The sequence below is a fragment of the Oryctolagus cuniculus genome, chromosome 9, assembly GCF_051225735.1.
Source record: "Oryctolagus cuniculus isolate XC-2025 breed Fujian yellow rabbit chromosome 9, ASM5122573v1, whole genome shotgun sequence".
Lineage (NCBI taxonomy): Eukaryota > Metazoa > Chordata > Mammalia > Lagomorpha > Leporidae > Oryctolagus > Oryctolagus cuniculus.
In genome coordinates this window covers 106,553,473-106,570,037 of record NC_142875.1, presented here as the reverse complement: position 1 = coordinate 106,570,037, position 16,565 = coordinate 106,553,473, and the positions used below count along the sequence as shown (strand labels likewise).

The window sequence follows — 16,565 nt, the reverse complement described above, 5'->3', positions numbered from 1 at the left end:
TTCTGGGCCTGCTTCTCCCCTGTCCATTGCTCTTCTGTAGGGCCTAAGTGAATGCCCATGCCACCTCTGCACCTGAACTGACGACTTAAACCTGTCTGTAGCATGCGCTGGACCCATCCTGCGGGCATACATTACCACTTAGATGCCAACGCAGGGAACTTCTTGTCGCGGTCAGGTTTGTGATAACAGAAAATAGGGACGGCTCCTTGCAGTTTTCCAGGGTCTTGCAGACACAGCATTGGCCTCTAGGAGCCTGGACCCCTGGGGAGTGCTCAATGCTACCCATCAGCTGGTGTGGGAGTGCTCAGTACTACCCCTCAGCTGGTGTAGGGAGTGCTCAGTACTACCCATCAGCTGGTGTGGGAGTGCTTAATACTGCCTGTCAACTGGTGTGGGAGTACTCAATACTACCCATCAGCTGGTGTGGGGAGTGCTCAGTACTACCCATCAGCTGGTATGAGGAGTGCTCAGTACTACCCATCAGCTGGTGTAGGGAGCGCTCAGTACTACCCATCAGCTGGTGTGGGGAACGCTCAGTACTACCCGGCAGCTGGTATGAGGAGTGCTCAGTGCTACCCATCAGCTGGTATGAGGAGTACTCAGTGCTACCCATCAGCTGGTGTGGGGAGCGCTCAGTACTACCCATCAGCTGGTGTGGGGAGTGCTCAGTACTACCCATCAGCTGGTGTGGGAGTGCTCAGTACTACCCATCAGCTGGTGTGGGGAACGCTCAGTACTACCCATCAGCTGGTGTGGGAGTGCTCAGTACTACCCATCAGCTGGTGTGGGGAACGCTCAGTACTACCCGTCAGTTGGTGTGGGGAGTGCTCAGTACTACCCGTCAGCTGGTATGAGGAGTGCTCAGTACTACCCATCAGCTGGTGTGGTAGTGCTCAGTACTACCTATCAGCTGGTGTGGGGAACGCTCAGTACTACACATCAGCTGGTATAGGGAGCACTCAGTACTACCCGTCAGCTGGCGTGGGGAGCACTCAGTACTCCCCGTCAGCTGGTTTGAGTCTGAGCCCAGGCTGCAGATGGGGACCAGCTGGGTTTCCTGCTACTAGCCCAGGCCTCCTCTCACACTCTGTCTCAGTACTTTGCTCCCATGCCCACCTCTCCCAGACAGGATAGGACATCTTGTAAGACCTCCCTAGTCTCTCCCCTCCCACTGAGAAGCTGTGGTGTCTTTGCAGGTCGGAATGAGCTGATTGCCCGCTACATCAAGCTTCGGACAGGGAAGACCCGCACCAGGAAGCAGGTGGGCCTGGGGAGATAGGCGTGGGACCCAGGGACAAGTGTCTCATTCCTAGCTCCCAAAGGGCCACACTGTCCCTGAGACCAAGGCCAAACATGGGCTCTCAGCTGGGACAGCTATGATGGGTGATCTCTGGTGGGTGTCCCTGCTGCCATCACCTAGGACGAAGCCCCTTGCTTCTCTGGGGAATCAGCTGCCCCCTTTCCCCAGCCTTCTCCAGGACAGCCCCACCGACGGACCCATTGGTTCGTTCATTGATTTTGTTCAGTCCATCCACAAATGTGGTTTGAGGGCTGAGCATCAGGGCAGCTGGGGTGGAAGCAGAGGTCTGGGAGGTCGGGATAGGAGCCCTCTCTCCCTGCCACAGGTCTCCAGCCACATCCAGGTGCTAGCTCGTCGTAAAGCCCGCGAGATCCAGGCCAAGCTCAAGGTAAGGCCCGCTGCAGTGGTGGGAGGGAGGGAGGGGCCGCTGAGCACAGGTGGGGCCGGCTTCCCTGATGTTGGTGCTGTTTGTGCAGCAGGAAGGGGCTGGCTGCTTGTGTGCTGAGCCAGTGTGCTGCTTGCTATTGAGGAAGGTTAAGTTCAGTCTGTGACCTTGCTGCTGCCTGCCACTTGACGTCTGGACTTTATGTGACCGCAGAGCTCCAGGCCCAATTTCCTGCTCCTGGCTCCTGCTCCAGGGGGTCTACACAGCTCAGATCAGCCACATCACCCTCCAGACCCCATTGTTGGAAGACCTCAGGAGCCCTGCTGGCCTCTAGGTGCCACTGAGCAGAGCCTGCGAGGGTGGCAGGGACAGGAGGCACAGTGTAGAGGGTGGGTTTTATGTATTGGGGCAGGGAGCTGGTGGAATTCTGTCCTGGGATTGGCAGTTCCTTCTCCCCGGGTCGTGGGGTCTCTCTGTGCACAGGATCCCTGGCAGTACAGCCCTGCTCCCACCAACAGTCAGGCCTTGAGGACCTGGAGCCAGGAGCCCTTGTTATGAATACTAGGAGAGGGTGAGCTCTCCGCCCATCTTGGGCTGTTAACAAGAGAGCCCGCACAGCCCCTAGCCTTAGACCTGACCAGACCAGTAGCTGGCAGGCTTTTTTTTTTTTTTTTTTTTTAAGATTTATTCATTTATTTGAAAGGCAGAGTTACAGGGTTCGGGGGGGGGTCTTCCATCTGCTGATTCACTCCCTAGATGGCTACAACCACTGGAGCTGTGCTGATCTGAAGCCAGGAGCCGGGAGCTTCCTCCGGGTTTCCTACGTGAGTTCAGGAGCCCAAGGACTTAGACCATTTCCTGTTGCTTTCCCAGGCCATAGCAGAGAGCGGGATTGGAAGTGGAGCAGCCAGGCTAGAACTGGTGCCCATATGGGAAGCCAGCACTGCAGGTGGCGGCTTCACCCGTTATGCCACTGCACCAGCCCCCAGACTTTCTTTTTAAAGCAATGGAGGCTCCTTTGGCTTTCTTTCCCAAATAGAATCCACAGTTTGCTCTGGGGGCAGCAGTTTAGTCAAAGCTGGCTTGGCAAGAAGCAGACCTAAGACTCCCTCCTTTCATGGGGCCTCTTGTACCCCATGACATTCGCACCCTAAGATACTCCAGTAATCTGTGATCCTGACACTCAGCATGAGTGGGTGGGAACAGACCTTCAAGCCTCCTGGGAAGCCACACCCAGTGCCTGCTCAGTTCCGTTCAGCCCAGCTGTCCCCTTCCCCGCCACAGCTGTGGCCCACACCTCGCTCCTTTGTCCCTGGACAGCTGGCTGGGTCGCAGCTGTTGCTCCCTCCCTATCAAGCTGCCACATGGACCCCTGGAGCGCAGCTTGCTCCTCATGTCCCCTCTCTGGTCTGCTTCTGTCTCCCTGGGACCCCAGCAGGTGACAGAACAGACTTCCCAGTGTTGTGGCCAAAGGAACATTTAATTCCCTTGGTGGCCTGGCTGTACTGCCTGGATTCTCTCCAGGGAGTTGCACCTGTTCTTGTCCACAGGTTCTTCCCTGGGGCCCCAGGACAGTCCCAGTGGATTGTTCAGCAGGCACCAGGGAGCCTTAAAATAATACAAACTGTCGTGAATATGTGTGCTTTCCTGGAGAGATTGATTGGTCTGAGGACTGTGTCCAACTCGCAAGGGCTCTGGGACCCAGAATAACTAAGCTGGGGCCTGTTCAGCAAGGTCAGGTGGAAATCCTCGCCTGCCACGGCCAGGATCCAGCCCTGGCCCTGCCCTGGTGACTGACCCTGGGCGCTCCTTGAGCGCCGTTCGGTTTCCTCATCTGTAAAGTGGCAGGGTTTGGTAAGGTCCCGTCCGTGGCCCCCTCCCCCACAGCGGCCCAGCTCCAGAATTTGGCGACTCCCTGGCTCCGCTGCCCCTGATGTCACTGCCACTTCCTCCTGACTCCGGCCCCACCCGCCAAGGCCGTGGCTTCCTGAGCCACAGTCGTTTGTTTAGATTGGGAGTCCGGGAAGGGCCGAGGGCTGCTGGCACCGAGCGGATGGAGCTCTCCGGCCTCGTGAAGAGGTTGTTGGTCACAGAGGCCGGCAGGCTGTCCTTGCGCTGGGGAGGAGCGCACCTCCTTGCTAGCTCCCTCTGCCTGTCAGAGCCAGGCCCAGGGGGTGGTGGGAGAGTGGGGAGGGGCCGGGGACATGCCTCATCTACTTCCCTGCTTTGTCTAAACAGGGCTGACCCTGTTGTGTGAGCAGGAGCTGTCAGATCCCCTCACCTCTCCCCCCTCTCTTGGTGTGTGAGGCTCCTCTGGCCAGTCTGGACGTCTCCGTCTGTTGCCTGTCACTATGACAAAATACCAGAGACTGGGTGAATTATAAAGAAGGGTTTATTAGCCTGGCGGTTCTGGGGGCTGGGAAGCCTGGGAGAACGGCGCTGGCTTCTGGTAGCATCTTCTTGCTGCGTAACATAGTGGAGGGCACCACGTGGTGAGACAGAGCAGGCTTGCTTGTGCCGTCATGGGGTCCCAACATGAGCTCTTCGTCTGTGGGGTCCCATCGTGACCTCCTTGTCTGACCCTAACCACCCCCGCACAGGCCCCCTCCAAGTACCGTCAACACAGGGCTGGGGTTAAGTTTCCAACCCCATACCTGGACAGGCTGGCAGGGCCATCACTGTTAGCCCTCATCACTGAGTCACCCCTATTTTTTTTTTAAGCTTTTATTTAATGAATACAATTTTCATAGGTACAACTTTGGGAATATAGTGATTCTCCCCCCTCCTCCATACCCACTGTCCTCTCACTCCCATCCCATTCTTCTTTAGATTCATTTTTAATTAACTTTATATACAGAAGACCAACTCTATACTAAGTAAAGATTTCAACAGTGTGTGCATGCGCACACACACACACACACAAATACAATGTTAAAAAGTACTGTTTGAGGGGCCGGTGCCACGGCTCACTAGGCTAATCCTCTGCCTTGTGGCGCCGGCACACTGGGTTCTAGTCCCGGTCGGGGCGCCGGATTCTGTCCCGGTTGCCCCTCTTCCAGGCCAGCTCTCTGCTGTGGCCAGGGAGTGCAGTGGAGGATGACCCAACTACTTGGGCCCTGTACCCCATGGGAGACCAGAAGTACCTGGCTCCTGCCATCGGATCAGTGCAGTGCGCCGGCCGCAGCGTGCCAACTGCGGCAGCCATTGGAGGGTGAACCAACGGCAAAGGAAGACCTTTCTCTCTGTCTCTCTCTCTCTCACTGTCCACTCTGCCTGTCAAAAAAAAAAAAAAAAAAAAAAAAAAAGTACTGTTTGAGAGCAAGTTTTGCAGTTAATTCTCATAGTACAACTTATTAAAGACAGAGGTCCTACATGGGGAGTAAGTGCACAGTGACTTCTGTTGTTGATTTAACAATTAACACTCTTATTTATGACCTCAGTGATCACCCAAGGCTCTTGCCATGAGCTGCCAAGGCTATGGAAGCCTTTTGTGAACACAAACTCTGTCAATATTTGAGAAGGCATTAAGCAAAGTGGAAGTTCTCTCCTCCCTTCAGAGAAAAGTGCATCCTTCTTTGATGGCCCCTTCTTTACACTGGGTCTCATTCACAGAGATCCTTCATGTAGGACATTTTTTTGCCACAGTGTCTTGGCTTTCCATGCCTACATTGCACTGAGTCATCTTAAAATTGGTGCTCCATCCCTACGGGAGTCACAGTGCTCATGAAACCCTTCCATAGGCTGTCTCGTGCCACACGAGCCACCCAAGAGGCCGGGTGGGAGTGCCTGTTGCACTCTGCTCCACAGGCACACATCGATCCCTGGCTGGGCACCTGGACTCCTGAGTGTGTGGACCAAGGGAAGTTGTCCTTTGCACCTGCTCCAGCACTCCTGCCATGGCCAGTGCCTCCCAATTTCTGTATCACTCAAGGCAAATCAGTGTCTACCCAGTTGTTACTCATTTCTTTAAATCAGTTCCCTGTAACATTTTTCTCCCTCTTTTTAAAAAATACTGCTCATTACTTCATTTGAGAGGCATAGAGACAGAGCTTCCATATGCTGGGTCACTCCCCTAATGCACAGGAGCTGGAAGCTCAGTGCAGGTCTCCCATGTGAGTGGCAGGGACTCGAGTACTTGAGCCATCACCTGCTGCCTCCCACACTGCACATTAGCAGGAAGCTGGAGTTAGGAGTAGAGCCAGGACTTGGACATGGGCACTCTGATATATTCTGTGGGTGTCCCAAGTCACGTTTTAACTATTGCATAAAATACCGACTCCTCGGCCGGCGCCTCAGCTCACTAGGCTAATCCTCCGCCTTGCCGTGCCGGCACACCGGGTTCTAGTCCCGGTCAGGGCGCCGGATTCTGTCCCGGTTGCCCCTCTTCCAGGCCAGCTCTCTGCTGTGGCCCAGGAGTGCAGTGGAGGATGGCCCAAGTGCTTGGGCCCTGTACCCCATGGGAGACCAGGATAAGTACCTGGCTCCTGCCATCGGATCAGCGCAGTGTGCCGGCCATAGCGCGCCAGCCGCGGCAGCCATTGGAGGGTGAACCAACGGCAAAGGAAGACCTTTCTCTCTGTCTCTCTCTCTCACTGTCCACTCTGCCTGTAAAAAAAAAAAAAAAAAAGAAAAAAAAGAAAATACCCACCCCTCTCCCTCTGTTTTATTATTTGAGAGTCAGGGACATATAGAGAAAGAGAACATATGCACTCATCTACTGATTTATTCCCCAAATAAACCTCATCTGAGCCAGGGCCAAAGCCAGGAGCCAGGAACTCCATGTGTGTCTCCCACATGGGTGACAGAGACCCATCTACTTGACCCATCACCACTGCCTTCCAGGTCTGCACCAGCAGGGACAGGCATTGGGAACAGAGGCAGGTATCAAACCCAGGCACTCTCATATGGGATGTGACATTTTAACCACTGGGCCATATGCTTACCTCTGTTGTTAAGTATTAAATGATGATTCATTCTTTTCCCCATTAAAAAACTCATCATAGAGGATTTCTAATCAGAGCTTCTAAGTTGACATAATCAAACCATTTAGTCCCCATAAAGCTGTACATACGTACTTGCTGTTCCAGTCTGTGTGGTTTTATTTTGGATAGAGCTGTAATTCCCATTAGGCTTTTTGAAATGGAGAATGTTGTCTCCTGAGTTGTGAAGACTTTTGGGGCTGGCCAGCACAAGGTGGGAACCCCTGGCTCACTCCAGGAAACAAAAAGCCTGTTGTTACCCAGTGCAAATGACCTTCCCAGGGACTTGTTAGTTCAGGGCTGGGCACCCAAGGAGGGCAGACAGGAGATGTTTCCATTCTGATGCTTGCAAGGTAACCGAGTCGCATGCTGCCCACATTGCAGGGGACACCTGTAGGTCAGGATTGAGGCTGGTATGACTGCAGGAGACAGTCGTTTCCCTCCAGGCCACCCGTGTGGTCAGGGGTGGTTCCTCTTGTACCCTCGATACATCCGGCAGCTCTCCCTGCACCATCTGTCATGGGCCGGGTGCTGAGCTCGGCACCTGTGGCACAGGGGTGAGCAGGCAAAGACCCCTGTTCCTGGGGGGTCCCAGTGGTCTACATGAAAGATTCGGTCTCATCTTCAGAGTTACTTTAAGGTCTGGTGAAGTAGGCAGGGCAAGTACTGGACCTCTTTGACAGATGAGGAAACGGATCAGGGATACCAAGTGACTTGCTCAGTGTCAAAGCAACTGAATGGCACTTCCCAGACTTGAGCCCTGGACCCCTAAGGCTGGGCCCTGCCCCACCTCGGCCTGATGAGCGACCCCTGCTGAGGTCCTCCCTTCCAATGTCTTCCCAGGATCAGGCAGCTAAGGACAAGGCCCTGCAGAGCATGGCTGCCATGTCGTCCGCCCAGATCATCTCGGCCACGGCCTTCCACAGTAAAGTGGCCCTCGCCCGGGGCCCGGGCTACCCAGCAGTCTCAGGGGTAAGTGGGGCTGCTCAGAGCCAGGGGCCACACCAGACCGGTTCTTCTCCCTCTTCCCTCTTTGCAGAGCCGGAAGTGTCGGCCGCCTCATTTCTCTTGATTGAATCCTCTTGGGCCAGGAGAGCCTGGGAAGGAGGGCACGAGGACCCAGAGGCCATCCTGAGTCACCAATCTTGGAACCGTCTTCTTAGGGTCTTAGCAGTGACGTAGCAGGGCTAAGAAGCCACCTCCATTAGCTGACCAACCAACCAGTAGCTCTGTTTTTACAGATGACAAAGTCGAAGTCCAGGGGCTGGAGTCAAGAGTCGGCATAGTGCCAGTGCATCCCTGAGTAGCACACTGCCACATGGCTGTGTCCCCACCCCACCCCCACTCAGGGACTCACCCTGCTCTCCTTCGAGGTGGAGAGTTGATGTCTAGGGACAGGCTTGCTGAGATTTTAAATTTCTCAGTCTAAGGACTGGCCTCTTTGCCATAACCATGTTAACTGAACTTTCTTTTTTTTTTTAAGTAGCATTATTTTTCTTTTTCTGAAAAAAGCATTTTTTAAAAAAATTTCATCTTATTTGAAAGGCACAGAGACAGGAGGAGAGAGACAAGCCAGAGAGGTTTTCCATCTGCTGGTTCATTCCCCAGATGCTCACAACAGCCAGGGCTGAACCAGGCTGAAGCCAGGAGCCTTGAAACTCAATCCAGATCTCCCGCATGGTGGCAGGGATCTAAGTACTTGAGCCGTTGCCTGCTGCCTTCCAGTGTGTGCATTAGCAGGAAGCGGGAGGGAAGTAGAGAGCTGGGGCCCAGGCACTTTGATATGGGAAGCAGGCACCCGATGCCATGCTTTGAGTAGCCCAGAATCGTGCCTCCTTCCCAGGGCTATATCCTCACAGGGCTGCCTTGGCCACAGGGGCTAAGTGGGTCTTCAAATGAGCCGTGCCAGCGGCACTGGTCCAGGTCTGTGGGGAACAGATCCTGTGCTCCTTGGGCCTCTGTTCCCACACTGCTGCAAGTGCACCGCAGAGAGCACCAGTCCACCAGCACTTTAAATAGATGAGTGCACGGTGGTTCTGCGGATGAGTGAGTTTGGGAGCCTTGATACTGAGAGTTGACACAGCCTTGAGTGCTGCTGTGTGCTGTAAACCTAGTGACACAGCATGCACCTGTCCCTGGGTCCCCAACCCTGCTGTTCTTCCCAGGGAGCCTTCCAGAGCCTGGAGTCCCCCAAAACATGTTTGGGGTGTCTGCTTGAGCCTGTTAGCATTAACCAGCTAGACCAAGAGCATCTACTTCCCTCCCTAACCCCCTGCTGGTTCAGATACACAGCCTCGCTCCCAGCCCAGGTCCCTGCTCTGTGTCTCTGCCGTGGCTCCCGTGTGCGTACAGGCCTGTGCTGACTCTGCGCTTTTTATCCTCCAGTTTTGGCAGGGAGCTTTGCCAGGCCAAGCCGGAACGTCCCATGAGTGAGTATTGCCTGCTGTCTGCTAGCAGTTGCTCCCTGAACTGAACTTGAACCCAGAAACTTGTGAACTGGAGCTTGGGCCCCCTGGGTGGGGTGGGGCCACCATCTGGGGTCAGCCTTTCCAGAGAGCAAAGAGCCCAGACACCGGCCCTCCTGCTTTCGGGCACCATGTGGCTGAGCTGCGAAGCCCACACCCCAGGGTGGCGTTTGCTAAAACCTCAGGCTGTCCAGGGTGCAGGCAGGGAAGGAGGTCAGGAATCAGGCCTGTGGCTGGCCCCGGAGGGAGGGAAGGCAGGAGGGGTGGCTTTCCCAACAGATGCACTGCTTCTGTGGATCAGGACATTGACCGGGAGGGCGTGGGAGGCCAAAGCCCAGCAAGGCCACTGACGACCGGACCACCAGGGCCTGCCCGAGACTCTGGGTGGAGGGCTGGCCAAGACTGACACTTCCTCCTCTTTCTTGCAGTGTGAAACCTTTCTCTCAACAGCCCTACTCTGTCCAGCCTCCGCTGCCTCTGCCAGGTGGGTTGGCAATGCGTGAATTGCACCGCTGTGGCTCCTGTCCCTGGGTTCCAGACTGGACACCTGCGTGTCCCTCTTAGATGTCGCCTTGTCGTGTGCTCAGGCCAGATCTCTCAGTCTCTAGGACACCCCATTCTTTGCCCCTAGCATGCACACTTCCCCAGAGTGCTGTCTTCCCTGGTGGTGCTCAGGGGTGGGCTGTGCCTGTGTCCTGGGGCAGTGGTCCCCCTTGACTGCTGACCTATAGTCTGCCTATGTACCTCAGCTCCTGGGGTGGCCTCCCTCATAGCGATACTGTCACTCTCCTGAAATGGGTGGCCCCAGAGTGCCCAGCTTCCTGACCTGGGGCCCCTTCCTAACTGAGGAAACCCTTGGCAGGGAGGAGTGGGAGGAGGGGGCTGGAGCATGACTGAGGCCAATGAGCTGAGTGAGCTCTGCAGAGTGGACCAGCTGGCCAGCTGCAGGGCCCCTCATCCCGTTGCTCAGGTGACCTGACCCTTTCTTGGATTTGCTGACATTCCATCCCTGGGCCCCACAGCCCTTCTACCCACTTAGGTCCCTGGCTGCCGCTTCCTTTCGTGGAAGCAAGTCACTAAGTCAGGTCCTGTCCACCCCACTGCCTCATCCCTCTTGACCTCTTCCTGTGCACTCCTGCACCAGGCCCTCCTGATTCTTGCCTGGGTGGTGGCAGCAGCCTCTTCCTGGCTCTCTGATTCTCTCATCGTCATGTGATTCTCCAAAGTGTCCATCTCACCTTGTCACTTCCGACTGAGGATGCTTTTGTGGTACCTTCAGGGTTCAATCTAAACTCTGCAGTAGGACTTGTGCAGTTGCACCAGCTTTCTCTCTCTCCCTCCAATCTGTATGCCACTCGCTGCCCTGCCTCTGGGCTGCAGTTCCTGTTGGCTGCCTGCCACCTGTCCACCTGTCCACCTGCACCCTGTGCACACACTTTCTGCTCATGATGTGATTACTTGTCTCTGTGTCTCTGTGCCTCACCTGTCACGCATGATACACAGCGATTCCTTGGTAAGCAGTGGCTGAACCAATGTATGGCTGAGTGACTCGGCAGATGCACTAAGCACCAGCTGCTGTGACTCAAGGCTGTCCACCCAGCCCTTCTCCGTCTCCCCTACAAGCTCTTGAGCTCTCTACCTCTGCACAGGGCACTGCTGTTCACCTGACTCCTGGGGGAAACTGGGATCCCTCACAGGCCTCTGTCACTTCCCTTCACGTCTTTCCCTCGTCCTCTCCTTACCACTCCTCGGCACTGCTTCACTTTTGGAAACCCACAAGGACCTTGCTCCTGAGCTGCCTAAACCTGGGTGCAGAGCTGATCCTTTCTCTGCCCTGCTTAGACCTTGACCTTCCCAGAGTCTCAGGGTAAAGTCTGCCCTGCTGGCCACCACCCATGGCTGTCTCTTCAGCCTTGTTTCCTGCCATTGGCCCAAATCTGCTCTTCTCTCCAGGCCTACGAGGTACTGGGTTTCCAGCTGTTCCCCAGCCCCACAAGCTTGCCTCTGCTCTTTCCTCTGCTTGCAGTGCCCTTTCCCAGTCTTCATCTAATGCTTCCCACCTGTCACAGCTTCTTACAAGCTCTTCAGAGAGCCTGTCCTGGGCACCTGTGCCTGCCCTCCTGGTGGACTGGGAGCTCCTTTGGTGCTGAGTGCATACCTTACCGATCTGTATCACACTCATCACCCATCCATTGATCTGATCGCAACCCTGTGTGAAAGGCTGTTCTGTGCCAGAGTCTGTTTTGGTGCTGGAGACACGGCTGTGAACCATACAGGACACCTGCTACTGTCCTGGGGTTGATGCCTTATTGCCATAGCTGGCTCTTCTGGTTCTTTCCCTGATTGGACCACAAGCAGCTCAGAAGGGCAGGACCTGACCAAGTTGCTGTCCCCATGCCCAGATCCAGTCTCCCTGGAGTGTGATTCTGTGCAGAGGCCTGAGTTGCATCAGCCCAGCCCCTCCCTGCCTGGCATCCCTTCTACCACCCTGCCCAGGACAGGAAGTCCCCCAGCCAGCAGTCCTCCCGGGGACAGGGGAGACCTGGGTCAGCACAGAGCGGGACAGCAGGGAGGGTGCCTGGAGACAGGTTCCATGTGCCCCTCCCTCTGTATGCAGGGTTCGAGTCTCCTGCAGGACCCACCCCGTCGCCCTCAGCGCCTCCAGCACCCCCATGGCAGGGCCGCAGTGTGGCCAGCTCCAAGCTGTGGATGTTGGAATTCTCAGCCTTCCTGGAGCAGCAGCAAGACCCGGACACGGTAGGTCCCCACTCCCTCTCCTCATCCCTGGAGGCCCCTGCTCCTGCACCTCCTACTCAGCTCTCTCTCTCTTGTCTGTTCTTCTGCCCCAGTCCACTTCGGGGCTTTGGTTCCCTGCTCTGTCCCAAACCTATGGACCCTTCCTTCCTCTACTTTGCTCTCCCTCTGCTCTGCTCATGTGCCCCTCCCTCCCTCCCAGCCCAGCCTGCTCTCAGCGCAGGGGCACCGTCCCAGCCCCTGCAGCCTGGCCCATCCTTTCTCTACTCTCGAGGGGCAGATAGAAAGCCAAGGAGCCTCCTGTGTCTGGTCTGCATCCTCTGTGCCAGCAGCAGGGAGCAGCCCTGTCCCCCAGCGTGTCCCCTCAGTGTCTTCTGACCTGGGTGACCAGCATCACCTGCCAAGGTCAGAGTAGCACCAGGAAGAGGCTGGTGGGCAGAGACCAATGCACTTGGGCCTTTAAAAAAATTTTTTTTAAAACTGTTGTTGGTTTATTTTTTGAAAGGGAGAGAGAGAGAGAGAGAGAGAGAGATCTTCCACCTGCTGATTCACTTCCCAAATGCCCCAACAGCCAAGGCTGGGCCAAACTGAAGCTAAGAGCCAGGAACTTGATCCAGGTCTCCCCACATGGGTTACAGGAACATAATCTCTTGCTGTCTGCTAGGGTGTGCTTCAGCAGGAAGCTGGATTAGAAGCAGAGCTGGGCCCTGAGCCCAGGCAGTCCAGTATGGCACATGGGTGTGCCAAGTGGTAGCTTAATGCCCACGCTAAATGGCCATCCTCAAACGTGTATTTCAGCTGAGGAGCCCATTAACCAAACAGGCTCTGACTCAGCAAAACAAAACCAAGACCTTTACTGTCTGTGTTTCATCAGTGGGGAAACCGAGGCCTGGGAAGCAGAGGAACTTGCTGCAGCCATGTGGCGGGTGAGCACCAGAGCCAACAGTCCTTCTGTGTCTGCCCCGCGGCTTCCCTCGTCTCCCTCAGTCCTCTCTCCTCTCCACAGTACAACAAGCACCTGTTCGTACACATCGGCCAGTCAAGCCCGAGCTACAGTGACCCCTACCTCGAAGCCGTGGACATACGCCAGATCTATGACAAATTCCCAGAAAAGAAGGGAGGCCTCAAGGAGCTCTTTGAACGGGGACCCTCCAATGCCTTCTTCCTTGTGAAGTTCTGGGTAAGCCCCTGGATAGCGTCTTCCTTCCTACACCATGGCTGGGAGGGCAGGCAGGACAGGAGCAGGGGAGGAGCAAGCACACGATGGCCCTCGGTGGTGGGAACCGCTGGGCTCCTGGGAGGTGGCCCTTTTCTGCCAGGGAGTGATGTTGTCAAGCATAGGCAGGAGTGGAGCCTTAAGGAGGAGATACCAAGCAGATAGGTGAAGAACAACTTGTGGCAGCTGCCCCTAGCAGCCCTGTTCCAAGGCCTGCAGCTACGCAGCTGGTCCTGAAAAGCTCATCTCCAAGGCATGTTGGGCCGGACAGAACCTGGACAAGGGAAGTATGAGGTTAGGACAGGTTGCCTGGCTAACACTACTGCAGGGCCAGGCATCCCCAAAGAAACACCAACCCGCTTCTCAACCTGCTTAGCCTGTAGTCCTGGTCTCTGCCGCTCTCTGCATCTGAACCCTGGACAGCTGCTATGTGGTTAGAGCCCCACCATGGCAAACTCAATTAAGACACTGCAGTTTTACATCAGGGCTGGACACCTGGCTCCAGCTTCCTGCTAATGCAGACCCGGAAGGCCAGTGAGGGCTGATGTAATTGGATCCCTGCTACCCTCCTGAGAGGTCTGGTTTGAGTTTCCAGGCCACCAGCTTCCGTCTTAGCTGAACCCCAGGTGTTGTGGGCAATCGGGGAATGAAGCAGTCAGTATGGGCTCTCTCTTTTTTTTGTCTCTGCCTCTGAAATAAATAAGTAAATAAAATCAAATAAAAATAAACTCTCCTCTGAGACCACGAGACATAGTAACTGCCCGGGACAGGGTCAGACCAGTGCAAACCAGGCCAGCAGCAAGGAAGGCAGGAAATCCTTCAGGCTGTGTGATTGAGGCTTTGAATATCCTAAGTGCTTTCCAGCCAGGCTGGGGCCCCGCCCACATTCCTCTTCCTGCTCCCTTTTTTGGTTCTGTTGACACCCAGGGGAGCCAATGACTCCTTCTAATACGCCTTGCTAGGAGATTCTTAGCCTTGTTTGTTCCCAGGCCACCTTGATAATCTGAAGGCTTGGCTTTTCTAGAAATACCCTGACACACAAGTCGACACCTAATTCCAGGCGGCTTGCCGGCCCCTGCCCAGGAAGCCCAGCCCGGCCCTTGTGCAGCTAAACCCGGGGTCACTGTCATGGAAGAGACCACTATTGGGGCTGAGACCCAGGTGCCCTGTCTTGAAGGTGCTTGGTTTTTGCACTCTGCAAGACAGCTTGTTGTCTGAGCAGGGTTGAGATGCTCATGGGTGTTGAGGTCAGGCAGGCTGTTACATAGCCTGCGGGAACGTGTGTGATGGTGAAGGCGGAGGGGAGTGGGCTCCGGAGGGTGGGAACCTTGTAGGAAAAGGTGTATGAGAGGGAACCGGAGAAAACAAAGCTGCAAAGGTGAGTTACAGCCTGGGTTTTAATCTAAGCTGGGATGCAAAGTAGGGAATATTTCCTTTTACTTAAGCTTCCGTTTAAATCAATGCAAGCTCATAACTATATTGTTAATGAATACCAAGGGGCTCATAAGGGGAAGTATCAGATTCTTATGCTGTTCCTCCTCGTGCCCAAGTCCCAAGCCCCAAGCCCCAGAGGCAGTGTTAGCTTAGTTCTAAATAATATGCTTATTTGGTTGTATCTTGGTGTCATGACTGGGATATAAGATTTTTATTTCATTATGGTAGAAAAAAGTAAGCTGTGTTACACCACTTATCTTCTCATCAGTATAATCCTAGCCAATAAGTTGTATATAGTTTAGTAAAAGCAATATAACATTTAAATTTTAAAATTATACATTGATTTATTTGAAAAGCAGAGAGATAGAGAGGTCTCCTAATCCCTGATTTACTTACCAAATGTCCTTAACAGCTGGCGGTGGGCCAAGCTAAAGCCAGAAGCTGGGAACTCAAGGCAGAACTTCCATATCAGTGGCAGGGATCCTACAGCTTGAGCCATCATTTGCTGCTTCCCAGGGTATGCACTGGGAAGAAGCTAGATTTGGGAGTGGAGCCAGGACTTGAACTCAAAACACTCCAGTGTAGGATACTGGTGTCCCGTATGGTGTCCTAACTGCTGCTCCGGACACCCACCCCTGTTTGCCTTTTTTGTCAATGTAGGTTTGTGGTTTTTTAAAAGATTTTATTTATTAATTTGAGAGATGGAGTCACAGACAGAGAGTGCTAGTTGACTCCCCAAATGGCCACAACGGCTGGAGCTGGGCTGACCCGAAGCCAGGAATCCAGAGTTTCTTCTGGGTTTCCCACATGGGTACAGGAGCCCAAGCACTTGAGCCATTCCCCACTGCTTTCCCAGGCTGTAAGCAGAGAGCTGGATTGGAAAAGGAGCAACCTGGACATGAACTGGAGCCCATCTGGGTTGCTGGCACCGCAGGTGGAGGCTTAGCCTGCTATGCCACAGCACCAGCCCTGCTAATGTAGTTTGATCACCAAAAACCCAGGAAGTTGGTTAATGACTCCATGTTGTTACTTGTACAACTTTTTTTTTTCCTGCAAATAAAAGCTATTTTACCTTGCTAGTGTTTAAATAAAAAGCTATTCTTAAACTTCTAGAGAAAACACACCTATTCTTTAAAATGTACAAATTTTCTCCATCAGTGTCACCATGTAGAGGCCAGGGTTTGGCTTAGCAGTTGAGTTGGTTAAGGTGCCTCTACCCCACGTTTCATTCTTGACTGCACCACTGACTCTAGCTTCCTGCTAATGCAGACCCTGGGAGGCAGCAGATGATGGCTCAGGTAGCTGGATTCCTGCCTCCCACGTGGGAAAACTGGGCTGACTTCCTGGCTCCCAGCTTTTGACACCCCATCAGGTGCCATTTGGGTAGTGACCCAGGGAACTAGAGCAGTTTCTCTCTCTCTCTGCCTGCCTGCCTGTCAGATAAATTGAAAAAAAAAGGAATCACCGTGATTGGGCAGTCACTGGGGCACAGCAGGTTGAGCTGCCAGACCTCTGCATCTCAAATTGGAGTCTTGACTACTCTACTTCCCATCCAACTTCCTGTTAATGTGCCTGGGAGGCAGCAGATCATGGCCCAAATGCTTAGGTTCCTGCCACCTGCCTTTATTTTCCAGTTCATTTGCATGACCTATTGTCCTAGAGATTTCCTTAACTGTATCTTCTAACCCTTCTGAATTAGCTAAGATATGTGAGCACGTGTTACATAAAACTCAAGTTGTCAGTCAGTGTGAAGGAGGTCTGGAGGTAGAATGGGCTGGGCCAGTGTCTCCACGAAATCACCAGGGACCTGACTCCATCTGCCATCTTCAGTGTATGGTTTCTGTCCCCGAGGCTGGGACTGCTGGCATGGTAGCCACCACGTCCATATTACAAACATCTAATAAAAACCAAAAAAAAAGAACCAACTTAACTCCCCTCCATGGGGCTGTGGAAGGACCCACAGAACACTTGACCTGTTGTATGGTTGCATCTAGCAAAGGAGCCTGGGAAATGATGTTGTCACTGAATAAAG

The 16,565-nt window shown here is 54.1% G+C and overlaps 1 protein-coding gene across 9 annotated transcripts in view; it reads left to right on the top strand.

Moving 5' to 3' along the window:
- TEAD4 (TEA domain transcription factor 4) overlaps positions 1-16,565 on the top strand; it is an 89,623-nt gene that overhangs the window by 40,917 nt on the left and 32,141 nt on the right. For 7 of the 9 annotated variants that reach the window (XM_070049368.2, XM_089303803.1, XM_089303804.1 and 4 more), the window contains exons 3-9: positions 1,197-1,261; positions 1,626-1,688; positions 7,508-7,636; positions 9,050-9,093; positions 9,558-9,613; positions 11,747-11,886; positions 12,890-13,063. In XM_070049368.2, the coding sequence (XP_069905469.1) occupies positions 1,197-1,261; positions 1,626-1,688; positions 7,508-7,636; positions 9,050-9,093; positions 9,558-9,613; positions 11,747-11,886; positions 12,890-13,063 (671 nt within the window). Of the gene's footprint in view, positions 1-1,196; positions 1,262-1,625; positions 1,689-2,504; positions 2,510-7,507; positions 7,637-9,049; positions 9,094-9,557; positions 9,614-11,746; positions 11,887-12,889; positions 13,064-16,565 lie in introns of those variants that run through there. The other 2 variants (XM_089303805.1, XM_089303808.1) reach the window with 2 other exon arrangements.